This window comes from Apostichopus japonicus, chromosome 23, assembly GCF_037975245.1.
Source record: "Apostichopus japonicus isolate 1M-3 chromosome 23, ASM3797524v1, whole genome shotgun sequence".
In the NCBI taxonomy this organism is placed as follows: domain Eukaryota; kingdom Metazoa; phylum Echinodermata; class Holothuroidea; order Aspidochirotida; family Stichopodidae; genus Apostichopus; species Apostichopus japonicus.
In genome coordinates this window covers 4,856,769-4,874,483 of record NC_092583.1, presented here as the reverse complement: position 1 = coordinate 4,874,483, position 17,715 = coordinate 4,856,769, and the positions used below count along the sequence as shown (strand labels likewise).

General features: G+C 38.6%; 1 protein-coding gene across 1 annotated transcript; it reads left to right on the top strand.

The window, feature by feature from the left end:
• The first annotated feature begins 3,954 nt into the window (after positions 1-3,954).
• Positions 3,955-17,099, top strand: LOC139964703 (uncharacterized). The gene is made up of 6 exons (XM_071966560.1): positions 3,955-4,472; positions 9,090-9,232; positions 10,991-11,107; positions 12,255-12,521; positions 13,989-14,200; positions 15,130-17,099. The coding sequence occupies exons 1-6, from the start codon at positions 4,237-4,239 to the stop codon at positions 15,523-15,525; spliced, it is 1,371 nt and encodes a 456-aa protein (XP_071822661.1). The 5' UTR covers positions 3,955-4,236; the 3' UTR covers positions 15,526-17,099.
• The last annotated feature ends 616 nt before the right edge of the window (positions 17,100-17,715 follow it).

The following is a 17,715-nucleotide window of genomic DNA, read 5'->3' as shown; positions in this document are numbered from 1 at the left end:
CAAGCTGCCCTATCCAGAACACTACATATTGAGTGAATCTGGAGTCTCCAGGAAATAATTGTGTTTTCAGATTTCACAGTTAAATGCCAGTTATAAATTACAATATACTAGCCCAGGCTTCAATACAGGTATCCTATATAGAGGATCCTGTGCCCCATGATATGAAAATCACACTACTGTAGCTCCGTCTTTTTCAGCTAAGAGATATAGCAGGACTCAATCCGATGATGGTATTTTGGAGAGTGAATAAAAATCTTATCCAACACTCACTTCACTGGCTGGATGTGATGTCACACATAATTACTAGTGCATCAATTTGCATAACTTGGCAATACAATACATTGTCATCTTGACTATTCCCTGCCCTGGTAGTGTTTCTTTTGTGTGCACTAGCTATGCTATGCTACCCTGTACATTTGTACTATATAACTATGCCCTGGCCTGGTGATGTTTCTTTTGTATATATACTCAATTATGCTACCTTGTATTTTTGTAGTGAATAGAGGGATTAGGGTTTGTGTAAATTGTCCTACATCCCTGGATACTACTCTCCAACAACAACAACAACCAGGATTGACTAAAGTAAAAGTTACTGAAAAAAAAACTTTCTAAAATAAACAGCTGACAGATTGACTTCTTCTGTCATACAAATACAAATTAACGAAATGATGCTATTCTAATGTGACAGTCGATGAAGTTAAATACAACACAGTACATTACTAATGGCGGGTCTCGACACGGAGGGCAGAACGATAGACTTCGGCGCTGAAGATTGGGCTATGGTGAACGGCGGCGCAGTTGGCGGATTGATGAACTGCGGCGCAGTTGGCGGAATGGTGAACAGCGGCGCAGTTGGCGGATTGGTGAACGGCGGCGCAGTTGGCGGATTGGTGAACTGCGGCGCAGTTGGCGGAATGGTGAACAGCGGCGCAGTTGGCGGATTGGTGATCGGCGGAGCAGTTGGCGGATTGGTGATCGGCGGCGCAGTTGGCGGATTGGTGATCGGCGGCGCAGTTGGCGGATTGGTGAACTGCGGCGCAGTCGGCGGATTGGTGATCGGCGGCGCAGTTGGCGGATTGGTGAACTGCGGCGCAGTCGAACCGAAGTGTTGAACCTGGTCTTCTAGGTTATTGTACTCGTCGTCCGATCCGACTTCCTGGGCTGTTCCACCACTGTTTTTGTCAATAGATGACTCATTCGTCTCCTAACTCATGGTCAGAATCGTTCTACCCCTCCTATTCCGAGCCGGGAACCGCCCCTCGTCCGAGCCCGCAGTTGCTTTTAAGCAGAAACTACTTCCTATACCTACAATGTGTAAACTTGCACTTAACCCTATTAGAAACATAAACCACGCCCAGTTTACAACCATCAACCAATAACACACAATTAAATACGACATGCGTGCTGGTTAAGATTTACCCAGACCTAACATTTTTGGCCCCCCGGAGCGTAAACTAGAAGTCCTACTCAGTGACCTCCAAAATCGGTCAACAAGAGAGAGTTCCCCCTTAACAGTTGTTCATAAATCAAGCAAGTGACACCCCCTTATAAGATTTTATCTAACAAACAATTCCCGTAAAGCGTCTAATAATGTAAAGAATCAACCCAAGTTAAAACATTTGATGGGAGAAAATACTTGTTAACGCTAACGACAAACAATGAGCTTTGACGTGTCGTTACAATATGTTTTAGTTGTTACTACTTGATATACGTTGTTGGAAATGGGGGGGGGGGGTGGTATATGTAACGTTTAATAATAATCGGCTCCACACATGACGGAGAAGCCGAATGCCTTGTACCTTAAACACTAGTCACGTCGGTTGGTAATAACCAATTTAGAGGTTTAGCTCATTTTGAATTGTTTTTCTCTTTTCAAGTTTGAGCATTTCACGGCAAACCGGTGGATTTCTCATGGATGAGCATGCCACCTTACTTTGGCCAGACCGGTATCGAACAGGCTCATTACCTCCCGGATACACTCGAGCATCGCACTGAGGAATTCTTGCAGATGTTTTATTTTTAATTGTTTGAGACATTACAGTAGGCATAACTGCTTATTTATGATTCTACGACATTTGTTTGTCTTTGTTCAACACTTATACTTTTGGTGAAAAAAGTTTAAATGTCATACAGCACAGAAACATAATTTTCCAATGTGCAATTACGTAGCATCATGTATCTGCTTAAGTGCAGTCCCAGTGGCGAGTGAAATTTGGCAAATAGATTTGTAGTCACGGTCCCCAAATAGCGAGTACTTTTAAAAATATTTGTCTAGGCCTGAATACCTTGAAAACATGACTTCTCATGGTAGAAATCATGGATACCTTTCGTACATGATGTATGGATTTGCCGTATTGAGTACTGTGATCCTGTTGCTTGTGAGGTCCAATCTCATTTGAGGTCACCAGAGGTCTCACTATGAAAATCCTTTTACATGATATCCAACGATGGGAATCGTGGGTACTTCTCGTACTTGGTGTGTGTATACATATCATTGAGTACACCCGTATTGTGTTTGTAGAGTTGTGCATTGCCACGTACAGTAGACTTACATGTGTTTATTATGCCTTTATGTAATTGTATCAAACTATTGGTTCGGGCCATTTCTATCGTACAGCTAGTTCTGGTTACAAACAAGCAAACGCCTAGTGCAATGAAGTCATCGAAACCTCAATGCATTTTGCATTCTGGTTAGTTATTTGGTATTCACCCGACTTTCACAATTTCTTCCCGACAAACAGACTACTTTCCCGGTGAAAAACATCATGATTTTCTGACAAACCGCAAAGTTTGCCCAACAGCTGTCGCCCTGGCAAATATTTCTGGGGTTGGGGGGGGGGGGGAGTACACCCCTTTAGTGACACCCCTGAGTATAGGAGCAAATATATCATGGGCAACCTCCCTAAACCGCCAATTACAACTGCAATGGGTTATTGATCAAATTTATCAACTATTGTAAGTTGCTGCCAGACGAAATACGGTTTGATGGGCAAATCTAAATACCGGTATGCACTTTTAGAATCGATTAACTAAGGGAAACAACCACAAGAGGAAGAATTTGATCTGGATGAAGGATGTTCCTTTTGTAATAGCGGTTCGTGGTCCTGATGTGTACCGCAAAGATTCATCAATCGACAAACAAAGTATGTACTCGAATTATTAAACATTTTTGCAGTATTTTGGACTTATCGGACGGGTAGATTTAATATGTGGGGGGTGAACTTTTTGATGAAGAAAATATGTTTCTTTACTGGAGTAAATTAATTTTTTATGTGATTTAGTAAATTTATTTTTGATGAAGGAATTTATTTATTCTCATGTAATTTTTGGTGAAATTTAAACAGAATTATTATTATTATTATTTTTGGAGGTAATGGCCGCCCATAGCAAGGAAAGTTAAGGCATCAACGTAAGTTTTAGACAACAACAGATATTAAGATAGCACCGAACGTTTCGACAACAACGTAGGTTTAGACATCAACGTAAGTTTAAGCATCAACGTTAGTTTTAGACATCAACGTGAATTTAGACATCAACGTGAGTTTAGACATCGACGTGAGTTAAGACACCAACGTGACTTTATACACCAACGTGCGTTTAGATATGAACGTGAGGTTAGATATTAAAGTAAGTTTAGACAACACCGTAACTTTAGATAGCAAAGAATGTTTAGACATAATAAAAGTTTAGACACCAACGTGAGTTTAGACAACAACGTAAGTTCAGATTGCATTCAAGCTTACACATCAACATGAGTCAGAGCAACAATATGGTAAAAACAGTAGCAATGCAACAGCAAACTTAGTTTAGACAACGATATTAGTTTCCCTTTTTCGCGTTCCATACTTTTCGCGTTCTATACATTTTCGCCTTAGCACGTTCTCCAGCTTATACAGCCTCCATAACTTCAACAACTTCAAAATCACAGTCTCCTGAATCTTTAATTTTTCCTGCTAAGTTCTTTTCCCAGCCTACTGGCGGAAACAATTTTACAAGACAATTCATTCAGTATTGTATATGCTGCATTCATTACGTACCTTCAGAAATACGATGTGTTACTGCCACTGACCTCTAAAGTTCAGTGGTTACAGCACGTAAGCCATAGAAGTTGAAGTATGATGACGTACTATGATAACTTATGCAGGTAGACTGTGAACGGACTTCGAACCAATATTCAGATTCAAAGAGTCCGGTACAATACTGTATACAATTACATGTGGAAATGCTTGCTTCAAAATGCCGGACAACGTGCGTTTATCAGCTGTTATATGTTCTTCCGTAGGTCTAGTATTTGTTCTTTCCATTCCTTTGGTGAAGTTCATATTGAAAAGGAGAAAATCTCAATGCAGAGGAATTGATAAAGTCGGGAAACAATTACGAGAAGAAGAATTTGATCTGGATGAAGGATGTTCATTTTGTAATAGCGGTTCGTGGTCCTGTGTACCGCGAAGATTCATCGATCGACAAACAGAGTAGGTATTTGTAAAGTTAATACAGAGAACGCGTGCGTTGTATTTTTGTGTTTGGGAGTTAGTTTACTTAAGTAGAAAAAAAGGATCAGGAGGGACACTCAAGTCCCCATCAAGGACCCTATAGGATTGTCCAAAGCATTCTTTAACCCATTCACACTACTTGCAAGTACAACTTTCTCAGACAAACGGCCGTTCCACTCATTTACAACCCTACTAGAAAAAAAGTAATGCCAAATATTAATCCTACTTTGTGACTTTTGGAGTTTAAGACAATGACCTCTGGTACAACTACTATTAGCAAACATGAAAAAGTCGGTGAAGGATAAATTGTCAAAACCATACACAATCTTGAAAACCTGAATCAAGTCCCCATGTAACCTCCTAAGCTCCAGTGTGGTGAGATTCAACAGTTGTAACCGCCTATTATAAGGAACACATTTTAAGGAACTAATCATCCTAGTAGCCCTCCTCTGGACCTTTTCAAGTACTTCCTTACCCTTTTAGCAAAATATGGGTTCCAAGCCTGCACAGCATACTCCAGATGAGGCCTAACCAACTGCATATAAAGCCTAACAAGTATGTCCTCATTCCGAAAACTAAAGTTCCTCTTATTCATTCCTTAAACCCTATTACCTCTTTTAGCAGCTTTGAGACAATGTTTAGAAGTTTGCAGAGATGAATCATTGTAGATACCGAGGTCTCTTTCAACAAAGACCTGTAACTCCTCACCATTAAGATTGTAGGTATAGTTTTGGTTACTACTGTATACTACTACCAATATGCATCACCTTGCATTTATCAATATTAAGAAAGCATTTGCCATCCATGAGACCAGGTAAAACCTAATCCAAGTCAGTTTGAAATTTCTCAGAATCGCTTTGGAAGTAACCTCAGAATACAGTTTGGTGTCATCAGCAAACTTCTTAGCTGTGTACACAAAATATCACTGTCAATGTCATTTATATAGGCAACAAACAACAAGGGATCCAAAACAGACCCTTGTGGAACCCCACTAGTAACGTTCTGCCAAGAAGAAGCACAGCCTTTAATTACCACCCTCTGTTTCCTATTACCAAGCAAATTCTCGATCCAAGACAGTAAATTCCCATTGACACCCATACTCTTCAGCCTAAGTAAAAGACGCTGGTGGGGAACTTTATCAAAGGCCTTCTGGAAATCCAGAAACACAACATCTACAGACTTTACCTATTTAGTGAGCTTGTTACAGTTGAGTTGTTGGATTGGTTGTATATCATACAAAGCCAACTTCAATTAGAATGTCAAAAGTCATGCTGGGGAACTATTGACATGTTAGTGGTTACAACAGGACTGCAGTCAAGTTCTGCAGCCTATCCGGTTATTCCGAGTTCATACGCAGGGAAGTACAGTAACTGAACGGCTGTGTGTGTGTCATCAATGTGTGAACGTGCGTGATGCTTTAGCATGTACATGTTTTTTATTTCAGTGATAATCGTAATCTTTGTATAAATTGTAGTCATACAGGCGGATGTGGGTGTGCGTTCGTGTGTGACGCCTTGCTTGTATACACGATATCTCAAGGGAAGCTTGGAACAATCTAATATAACGTGTGTAGGAGTACCACATTGAGTAGGAGAAGCCTATTGTTTTAGAGGTCAAAGGTCATTTGGGGTCACCAGGGGTCAAATTGTGATAATTGTGAAAAAAGTGTGACAAATCTTGTAAACATGATATCTGATGGATCGAAGATAGCCTGTTCAGTTCTTATATGTGGCGTGTAGATTTCCTGTAATTAGTTCAGCGAACCCTATTGTTTGTGGTGGAGGTCAAAGGTTATTTGGGGTCAGCAAAGGGCAAAACATGAATCAAACGTGCTATATCTCCAGAACAAGAAAATGAAAGGAGATATATCAATGGTATGATAGCATTGTGTATTGTATAGCTTAAATACACAATTTGATTTAGGTCAGAGTTCATTTAAGGTCATCAGGTGTGAAAACTTGAACACTGCTAGAAAACTGCAGTAGCTGCTATGTAAGGCTATGTCTTCTCTATAATGAGTACAAAAACCCTATTGTTTTGGTGGATGGTACATATTGTTTGGGTTCAGCAGAGATGATATTCTGGAAATTTAAACATGACTTCAAATGATAGGCAGTTTGATCGGATGTCATATTGGCATATGACTTTCCTATAATCAGTACAAGAGCCCAATAATTCTTTATGATGGTCAAAGGTCATTTGAGTGCAACAAGTGGGAATTTAAAAAACCTTAAAAGCACTAAGCTGAATAAATTTGTTTTCAAGAGAGACTTTGAATTTGCTTCAAGACTTTCAAGTCAAGGGTTGTGTCAGGAGAGCAGAATTTAATTTCTGAAAACCTTTCTTTTTAGTTACGGATGTGGTCAGTAATAAGCTTTTGGTTTCAGCATGACATTTTGTGCAAGGCCATGGTGTACAGACAAGCACATACTTGGTCAGACTTAATTGATATTGTTGTTATGAAATTGAGAATGATTTGTGCTTTTAAGAACGTAATTAGTAAATTCCCGAACATTTACACCCTGTCTGGGTAGTATATCATTGCTTGTACTATCTTGATATACTGTACACCCATGCTCTCACTATACTTAATTGGAACAGGTTTAAGATGCTGTTTTTAAATGTCATTTGTATCTACTGTAGTTTAGTCAGAAATAACTGCACTTTTGTTCTACCGTTCCTAGAACAAACCGGTAACCTTTCAACACTGTGCGCCTCTATATGCGAACCTCTTCGGTCATTGATCAATGCCCTTTATTCTCATGATACCACTCTCCCTCCTCAAATTGACATCCGTAACCTAAACCTGGAGTAGCCTCATCTTCTGTATGGAGGCTACTCTCACCATTACGCTATACTCTTTGAATCAACCCTCTTCGAATTCAGTAAGTGAACCTGTAGGGTGCAAAATATTTGACAATGTGCTCTGAAAAATTTAACTTTCCGTTGCTTGCAAATGACGTTTTCTTCTTGTCGCTACAAAATGCAGACAGTAATGAAACGTGATACCAGGCTTGGGGCGATTACATCTGAATGTAATCGATTACGATTACTTGAGAATGTATGATTACGATTACGATTACAGCCTAAAGTTGAAGTAATCGATTACGATTACGATTACATTGTAATGTAATCGTGATTACAATCATGATTACATTGTGGTTACTTGCACAATCCTCTGCATATCTGTTTAATATACTGTAACTCTCTGCCGGGAAATAGGGCAATGAAATAGGGCAAAGGAAGGGCATTTACAGTATATATGGACAAAATTGTGGAAGTATATCTACAATTCCTACCAGGCATTACACATTTATGCCTTAACACGTTTAAGATGTGTAACCCATTAAGTCCAGTAAAAAATACAATTTAAACAGACAAAGAGTAAACAGACAAATACTAAAGTAAAACAAATGAAGATTTTCATGCAACACTATATTTTGTAAACTAATAATTTCTGCATAGCAGCAAAACTAAAAACTCTTTTACATTATAACACCAATAAAACTAAACAGCTTTGAAATGGGGCATTCCAATGATTCCACAGTACATGGGACATGGAAGGCCAAAGTAAAAGTAAATTATTTTCATCAAAAAGTGGTCAACTCTGGTAATGAGAACAATAGACTGACATAAATAGCAATGTGCTTTCAATAGCTGCTACACCTGAGCCTTAAGGCCCACTGAACATGGCAAATGGAATTATTTATCAAATATCCTTACTTAAATGAATTTAAAGGGTGTATTTTGTCAGCCTGACTGTTATTGTTTGTTAAGTGTTTAATATACTAATGAAATAATTTTCTATAATCAGCACACCATGTCAACTAATGTCAACCAGTTGTGTATGCAAAAGGAATGTGAACGCTGAGAGGCAGCATTGAACAGAATAATTCAGGTGATAAAAAATCCTTGAATATGGTGATCAAATCCCCAGTACTTCTTAGTGTAAGTTTATTGTGCTAGAGAATTCTAGAAGCAAGGAACACTTCTTTGGTCACACTAAAAGCCAATAGTAAGAATTAGTTTTAATCATTTCTACTGATTTTGCCCTTCTCATTCAAATTTCACTGTAATCATAAATGTAATACGATTACGATTACTTTGCCCTTGTAATCGATTACGATTACGATTACTTTGTAATTTTCACAAAAGTAATCGATTACAATTACGATTACTTCAAAAAATGTAATCGATTGTAATCGATTACGATTACTGATTACGATTACCCCAAGCCTGCGTGATACCTTGTTATCTTTTATCTAGACCTGAGATGTCCATCGCTGCTATGTACACTGTGTTGTGAACTTGTGGGTATTGACCGTAGCTGTATGTATTGACTGTACACTAGTGTCTCATTACCGACCATAGCAAGCTTTGTGTGTATTTTCTGGGATCGATGGTGGTGTCTAACACTTCTGTTACACCTCATTCGAAACTACAGTAGGTCAGATTACCGGCATGAGACGTTGCTTTGTGCGCGAGTCTTCACACCCTTTAATATGACCTCTGAGAATGGTAACTATCCTTGGCCATTTTATTTCTCCTGTGTCTGACCAAATCAGCTGAATACATTTTTTCTCTTTGTTTTCTCAGACTAATTCGACAACGGGAGAAGAACAACCAGCTATGGGCAATAGAGACAGAACCAAACCTGATATGGGAGTCACATGAATTATTGGCTGAATTTGTTGGAGCCAAGGTGGAAAATATCGCCATAATTGATAATACAAGCACAGGTATAGCAGTTGTTGTGATCATCTTAGGCACCTAAGCAGCTTTTAGCATTGATTGTGAGTTTTTTATGCTAATCCTATGCTTTAGAAGTCAAAGTTTGAAAAACTGTTCAGCATGAGAACTTCAAAATTAAAGCTACAATTGACCTGAGAATCCTCCAATACTATGATTTTCTTTTGGTGAACATAGTTACAGTAGGTCAAAGTCAGTTCAGTTTAGTTTTGTGAAGAGGCTCTATAAGACTTCAACAAAACATACAGTCATCCAGGAAGTGCTGCTTTAAATAATCAATAGTCTTGCTTTAACACACTCAGGCAGGCCCTTATCTGTTTTCACCCACTGATATATTGTCATCCAGGAAATGAAATATGCTTTTAAATTATTGATATTCTTGTGTTGGAAGCTTTAAACTGACTCAAGTGGCCGTTTATCAGTTTTCACACCCTGAGCTTCAAGGGATCAACAGGTTATTTCCAATGGTCAATTGGCCATTGTCTCTATGTTAATATACTAGATGCCAATTGCTTTGGCAGTCAGTTGTGCAAATATTTCTCATTATTAACAATGTCATGTAGCACCCTCATTCATCAGTAACAATTATTAAAGGGATGGTTGCAAGGTGGCAGGGCTTATTTGCTGGCTCACAATTGGTAAAAGAAAATGTCCATTATTCTTACACCTATGTGTCAATATTTCACATAGGCAGACTGTCGCTTCAGGATATTGAAAAACTTTGATTAAAAAACTCTATACTGTAAAACACTTACCAGTGAAATGGTTGATGCCACTTAAGGGAGTGTTACAAATAAGCTAGAAATCTCTGATCTTTTCTGGTTCACTTATAATTCATGGACAAATTTAACTCACCTGCCCTACATTAGTCAGATAGTCAATTTGAATTTTGAGCAAACTGTATGGCAAGGAATCAGAAAAGCCAACTGTGTTTCAAAGAGAGAAGCTTTACCAATACAGGGAAAAGGCAGTGAGAAAAGTTGATACATATACAGTATGTTATTCTGTTGGCATAGTGATTGGGTCACTATGGATTTTTCCTTTCTAAGAAAGTTGTCTACCTTTATTCAAAGAAAGGCTAGACTGAGGAGCAGTGGCAGACTGGCCACACAGGCATTTGGGCAATGCCCGGTGGGCTGGGGAGCCTGGTAAAAATTACAGCCCATTTTCACAGTAGTTAATAGAATACAGAGGGGCTGTGTAGAAATATATTTTTATCTATGGGAATCAGCTCATTTTTTTGTTTACGTTTTTAACTTTTCTCAGTTTAATCAAGTGTTCGTGCTGCTGGAAAATAATTTTTGGGTCTTTTATAAAGGATTTATTGTAATCTACAAAATTGAAAAATATAGCACCATTTTGCATCTAGGCATTCCTTAACTTCAATTTAATATCAATGACCCCCTCCCCCAGCTGGACGGCGAACACTATGTAAGTAACATATCAATGAATAATGGGCCGTCTAGGTGAACAATGCCCCGGCCAGTTTTAAGACCCAGTCCGCCCCTGCTGAGGAGTAATAAAGGAAGTGTTGTTCTACAGTAGAGTAGACCACTGTTTTATATTTGTTTTTCCTACATGTTTCAATCATCTGTTGTGACTGTCATATATATGTTACTGGAACCAAACATTATACCATACAGTATGTTCATGTACTTGTGTAGCGAAAGACGAATACGTTTGAAATGCAGGCCGTGCACCATTGTTTCCTTTCTTACAACCTTGATTTGATGTTTTTCATTTCGTAGGAACGAATGTTGCTCTCAAATCCCAGAAATACTCACCGGGAGATAAGATTTTACTGTGTAGTTTTGCATATCCAGCGGTGATCAAACAAGCAGAGGCTGTGGTTCAAGGGAATCCAGGTAAGGACTTCATGACTGGCCAGTGTATTTACATTATGAGTGTATTGAGTAAGGTATGTATGTATGTATTTTAGATCCTCCTGCAAGCAGGAACTCGGGAAGAAGCCTCATCGGCTTATCAAAGCCGCAAGCTGACCGAAGTCAGTCTCTTACATTCATATTTAACATCCGTGATTATGAATTGTTTATAGTCAACAACTCTGTAACTGGACGACATACATTAATCGAGTCACTCCCAGATTGAGTAAGGAGGTGTTGAAACATACTCTTTGCTGAAATGTTTTCTTTTTTTAGAATTTGATTTGTTTAGTTTAACCAATTGAAATATTTTTGGTGTTTTTCTCATGTGATTTCCGAAAGCAGCTTGTGGTGTTTGCTAATCAAATATTCAACTTCTTACTCGAGACAGAGTCAAAGAATGCGCTGTTACAATGAATTTACTGCGTTCAACCATTTGTATCGATATTTCCTGTTACTGAAGAGGACACAAACCCAATGTCACCTACAAAAGCAGGGTACAATTTGGCGTGTTCGAGTAGAGGCTATCCGACCAATATAAAGACATAAGCCCTGCTTTTCTTTGTTACAATTGTGTGAATTGCGGTAACATGGTACAGAACTTCTTAAATAAACTCAAGTGCACGGGCTAAGATCACTCTCGTCTTCCAAAGGCTTTCAGAGGAAGAAAAATGCTAACAGTTTGCAGAGATCGCTTGCGTCGCTAGCAGTCTAGTGTTAATTAAGTGTTACAAATGATATGATCATTAGTTAGCTTCAATATTGTAGATTCAACATTTGTAAAAGTTATCTCCATTACAGATAATAAACACTGTAATCAAATATAGACATTACCAATTGGTTGGTTGGTGTCTATCTTGGCGCAGAGTGCTCTATGTCCGGTGGACAGCGAAGTATAGGCGAGACTTAGTTGAGACAGTGGAACACTGGTAGTTGTTACTCAGAGTTTCATGCGTTTGAGCGATCATCAGACAACATTTGCGATCTCTTAGCTATGGGAAGAAGATATTTATGACACTTGCCTGTATCACAAATATCCATATATGATAGTTGGGTTTATGTCCTCTTTAATGTTTCTATCTTTTCTTAAATTTTTAGAATTTTACTTTTCCTATCGATAAATATGCAGGTGTGGAACTAGTCCTATTTGAAATTCCGTTCCCAATAAAAGGCGAAGATGACATCATAAATGCGTACAGTAAGGCACTGGAGGAACATCCAGGCATCAAGATAACCGTGATAGATCACATTTCCAGTGATACAGCGATACTCTTCCCCATTAAAGCACTGGTCGATCTGTGTCACAAACATGATGTCATGGCAGTTATAGATGGCGCCCACACACCTGGACAGATCAAGCTAACTCTTGAAGATTATGGAGCGGATTATTATGTCGGTGAGTTCTAGAGGTCTATAAGCCACACAAACCCTACACACACCCCACCCACCATCACGCCCACCCACCCCTACCCACCATCACGCCCACCCACCCTTACCATCAAACCCCATTCACCTTCGAGATAAAATTCTTTTGATTACTAATCAAACCACTTTGCAACATATCAGTGCAGACTATAGATTGTATGAAGTAAATATTTTTATGCCTAATTCTGCATTCTTGACGGTCTAATGAATCTCTTGTTGTTACTTATAATCATGACCATCCGCAGAGATAATGCGAATGAAAAATTAAAACAAAGCCATTCCTGTTTGTGTACAAAAATAGACTAAATCAAAACTACACTGTATAAAAATGTTGCCCCGAAAGGGAATGAGGGCGGCATTGAAGAACTTAGCATGCATCGACTGCGTATGTCTGACCTGATTCATTTGTACCGCATAAGATTTGTCACAGGGGTTCTACTCGTAAGGTAGGCATGTAAAATACATTTATGAGTATTCGAATGAGAACTTTATTTTCAGAATACATAAATATTATGTGTGTTCCTTATACGTCTTCTGTCGTGCAAGCAGTTATTATCATTATAGATATATTTCCATTTTTGTTGGTATTTAAAAGCCAACTTACGTGACCCCCTATCAAATAATGCTACTAACCAAAGTACATGGACTATTGTATAGGGGGTTACCAAATTCTGTATCAAATGCAACATATTTTAACACTTAAAGACATGTTGACTACATAATATTATCAACATTTACAAAGTTAATTGTACCAACTTGTACATTTTTAATGTTCCTTTGATAATTTTTATTCCACCTGTTGAATGTTTTCTTCTAACATAGACAAAGAGTACAGACCCCACCATTTTAGAAATAGCAACCATTCTGAGAAATGACGGTCTGCGGTCACTGGCCGAAGGATTTTAACACTTCCGGTCTCAACCTGTCTCTTAAAAAACGTTTCAGTAGCAGAACGAGTGGTTTGAAGGACATAATTAACAATGAAAACTACAGTATGAAATGTTTCCGAAAAGAGAATGAGGGCGGTATTGAAGAACTTAGCATGCATAGACACCTGATGTGTGACCTGATTAACTTGCAGGTGACATTGCAAAGGTCCTACCTGTACCAAGTTAGATTTGTCACAGGGTTCCTCCACGTAATATATAAGGTTGGCATATAATATAGTTTTTTGTGTTGTCGAATGAGAACAGAAACAAAAAATATGTGAGTGCCTTCTTTGCAATCCACAGTCCCCCTCACAATTTTTTCAAGGTCGGTTTAAGAGTGGCTCCATAGTTTTCCAGTTTGGGAAACCAAATATTGCCTACAGTCATCAATAATAATAATACTGCGTATTGAAGCAAGTACATCGTTATGATTTTGTAGTTGTTGTCAGGGATCGGTTAGGTTGTCTTTATAATGAAATGCATGAGGCTTTTGTTATTCTCCAATTCAGGTAATCTTTGTAAATGGATGATGATCCCTCAGAATGCTGCCTTTCTGTGGGTGCATCCAAAACATCAAGATGAAACCAAGCCCTTGGTGACCTCTCATACGGTCTATGCCGCCCATTTTAGAGACCGTTTTTACCCACCCATGACGAAAGACCGTATTTGTCACATCTTGGTGAAGGACGCAATTGAGTTTTACGAGGAACTAGGAGGCCTGGTAAGCACAACACTAGGTGCTATACGAAATTAGATAATAGAAATTTTATTTGCGATTATATAAAAAAAATTAAGTTTGTATTTATGTATACATCTGGCAAGGATAATCCATCTGATACCATCACACACATGCAGTGTAAAGTGAAAATGCCTTTATGTTTCATCGCTGGTTAAATGTTTCATTTTGCATGTCATGTCAGTCAGTGTATATCGCTATCTGTATGTGTTGAAAAGTTGTTAATGAAATCATTATATCTGGTATCATGGTGTTTGATGCCAAAATGTTGTGAGTTTGAACATATGAATCTGAAGTTTGTCAGAAGTTTAATGCAGTATACCAGCCCGCAACCCTCCCCACCCGTCACCCCACACCACCCCTCACACTACCTTCTCCGTAGACACACTCAGCAATAATGTAAGGAACCTGTTAAGACATTCATGACATTGAATGTTCTCTTCTGAATTTAAAATTGCATTCAAAAAATGTTGTTGTTCGTATTCGAATACAGCAATACAGCAAGTATTTATTGTGAACATTTGAAATAACAACTAATCAATTTCCAACGTTGTTAGAAAATAGTCATAATAACATGGTAGGCTGTTAGCCTAACCGATACGGACAGTAGAACACTTCTGTATTAGTTGATCACATTGTAAAAAGGGGGACAATGTTCTCAAAGATGTTGTACAAATATAAGAATGGGAATGATGAATTATGGGAGGATTGAAATTTATACTTCATCATGCGTATATTCATTTCAATCATGATACGACAATGGGTTTAATAACATAATAACTTCATTGCTGAGATATCAAATCCTTACAAACATTCTTTTTTGTTCTTCACTATAATTGTTCAAATTGAAATTTACTTGACGTTCTTCTCATTTGCGCCTTTAACGTTTGTATCACAATTGCACCATTTTCCAGGAGGCTATCGCAGCGAGAAACGCCAAGATGGTAACAGAGGCGGCTGCGATGCTATCCGAAGCATGGGGCACTCCCCACCTTGAAGTGACTCGAGATGTACGGGCACCTCATATGGCCGTGATCGGACTTCCAAAGGACCTAACGGAGGCGTACGTGAATAATACCCCGGTGGATCTGTACCACGACCTCATGAAGGCGGGGGTGTCCGTGCGAGTCAGTAGCATCGGTGAAGAAACCTGGTGTCGAATCTCCTGCCATGTATGGAACGATTGGGACGACTTTGAGCGAGTCCGTGACGGCGTAGCCATGCTGGCCAAGAACAGCAAGATGAATACAGGAGAGAAGATACGACCACCCTACTTCGTACCTCACTCTATCATGGACCAGACAAAATGACCCGGGCACCATCTTAGTTTTGTGTGCTAACTGTGTGTCGAGTAACTAATCATGTTAACTTCTCTACCTCCATATTGTGATTTTAATTGAAGAAGCCTATTTTATATTATTAATTTCAGTTTATAGTATGAAGTTTATAACAAAGTTTACTATGTTAAGTTCTATAAAGTCCCATATGGCATTCCTTGAAGGTAAGGTATTACTGATTTTCTCACAACCGATGATAAAGGGCAATTTTTTTTGAGCAAGTTGTAAAACTTTGCACACTTATCATAGGTAGGCCTAATTTTAGTCTAATTTAGTGACATCCTGTGTTGTATTTAAACGGATATCGTCATAAAGGTACAGCCAAATGTCATTGATTTTCTTCGTTTGGTGTAGGGACATCAGGGATATGTATGCGTGCTGTACAATTTGGTAAGAGTGTTACATCGTTACAATCCAACAACGAATGTCACTGTAAGCATAAAACTATATAAGTCGTAGACTATTCCACACTAACACCGAAAAAAATATGTATATTCTCCCTCGAAAGGCAGATGTTTTGGCATTTTTAGGTCCGTTAATATGTATATAGAATTTACAATTATGCATGATATTCATACTTTTATACTTATATAGGACTATATGTTTGGCATTGTTAGGTCCGTGAATTAGTACAGTATAAAGAATTTACAATTATGCATGATATTAATACTTTTATACTTATATAGAACTATATTATGTGTATTAAGCATTGATAGGAGTTTTATAAGTGTCACATTTAGACTGTCAATATTTTGAAATATTTTTTGGACTTCAAACGACAACGGATAATTAGAAAAATGACTAATATGAATAAATTAGCTATGAACTATTTTAATGCATAAATAATCTACAATATTACTCATAACTATATGGGTTGTAGATCGATTCGATACCGATCAGCTTTGCTGAGACCGACTGCAATGTCTTGCTAAATAAGGTTTTGAAAAGTAAGTGTGAAACAAAACAGTCCTGGTTGGTATACAGGGGTTTAAGGTAGCATATGCCTGGTAAAATCCCCATTGACTTACAAACTAAATCATAAAAGTGATGTGGTCTCTAATTCTAGATAGAAGTTCTCACTAGCTAAACCCTAACCATCACTGGATAGCTGACAAGTTGGCCATTCATGGCACCATCAGTTTTCTGTATCATGACCATGCAGATTTTATTGCTATGAGAGCCTGAGGTTTTCGTCACTTGTAAACAATCCTCTTTACTCAGTAGTAAACAATTTTGGTACCCTGCTCTTAGGAGGCCTAGAGGGGTCTGACATTACCTCAATTTACACAAATATTGCACCACCTGTACTTCATTGCACCGCATGTTCTTCATGCTCTTCAACATGCAAGCCACAGAAAACCAGATCCTGATTGATAAAATATTAAAAAAAGACATTCTCGTGATGCTGTTTGGCACTTTTCCTCTAATAGGAGTATGTCACCCTAAGACCCCAGAAGCTGCAACATTTTCTACCACTGTTACTTCTTTTTGTAGCTATCACTCAAGCACAAGAATACATTTCTGAGCGAGGAGTTACTTGTACTTCATTTCGTTTCTTTACCATGTATCTCTTCTTTTTATCTTCTTTTTTCACATTTTTGAGCAAGTTATGTATGGAGTGGTGTAATCTTTGATGTGTTCAAAGGGGGCCACTTCTCATTGTCAGTCAGTGTTTGGGGGCCTTTCTTGGGGGACTTTTGGGGCACATCCCCAATTTACGCTCCAGATTGCTGTGTTCCAAACATTTATACAACCAACACAATGGACTTTTTACCGATCAGTTTTTTCGAAGCAAGATCATCTACTCCATGAACATTATCATATATGATGTATTTGGCTTAGAGTCAGCACGCAATGAACCTATGAATAAGGTGTAGCCTAATAGTTCATATAACCCTGTACACCTGTCATTCATTATACGGGGGGGGGGGGATAAGTCTGAGGGGGTCACTGAGGGGGTGGTCATGTTGCGATTACTGTTTTGGTGCAAAACCTAGTTGCAGTCAAATCTGGAGTTCATGCAACTCCTGCCTTCAGTTAAAACCAATTATCCTATCACACATTCACTGTCTCGATTCATGGGGACTGGCGTGAGAGTGGATCTGGTGGGTCGTTTGGTTTCGTGCCTGCAGGATCCATCTTGCATGATTTTTCTTTAGAAGA

What these genes read in the sequence shown, in the direction of transcription:
- LOC139964703 (XM_071966560.1), top strand. Translation starts at nt 4,237, where the DNA reads ATGCCGGACAACGTGCGTTTATCAGCTGTTATATGTTCTTCCGTAGGT. An exon ending in TGTGGTTCAAGGGAATCCAG is followed by an intron (nt 11,108 to 12,254) that starts GTAAGGACTTCA and finishes ATAAATATGCAG; the next exon opens with GTGTGGAACTAGTCCTATTT. An exon ending in TGGAGCGGATTATTATGTCG is followed by an intron (nt 12,522 to 13,988) that starts GTGAGTTCTAGA and finishes TCTCCAATTCAG; the next exon opens with GTAATCTTTGTAAATGGATG.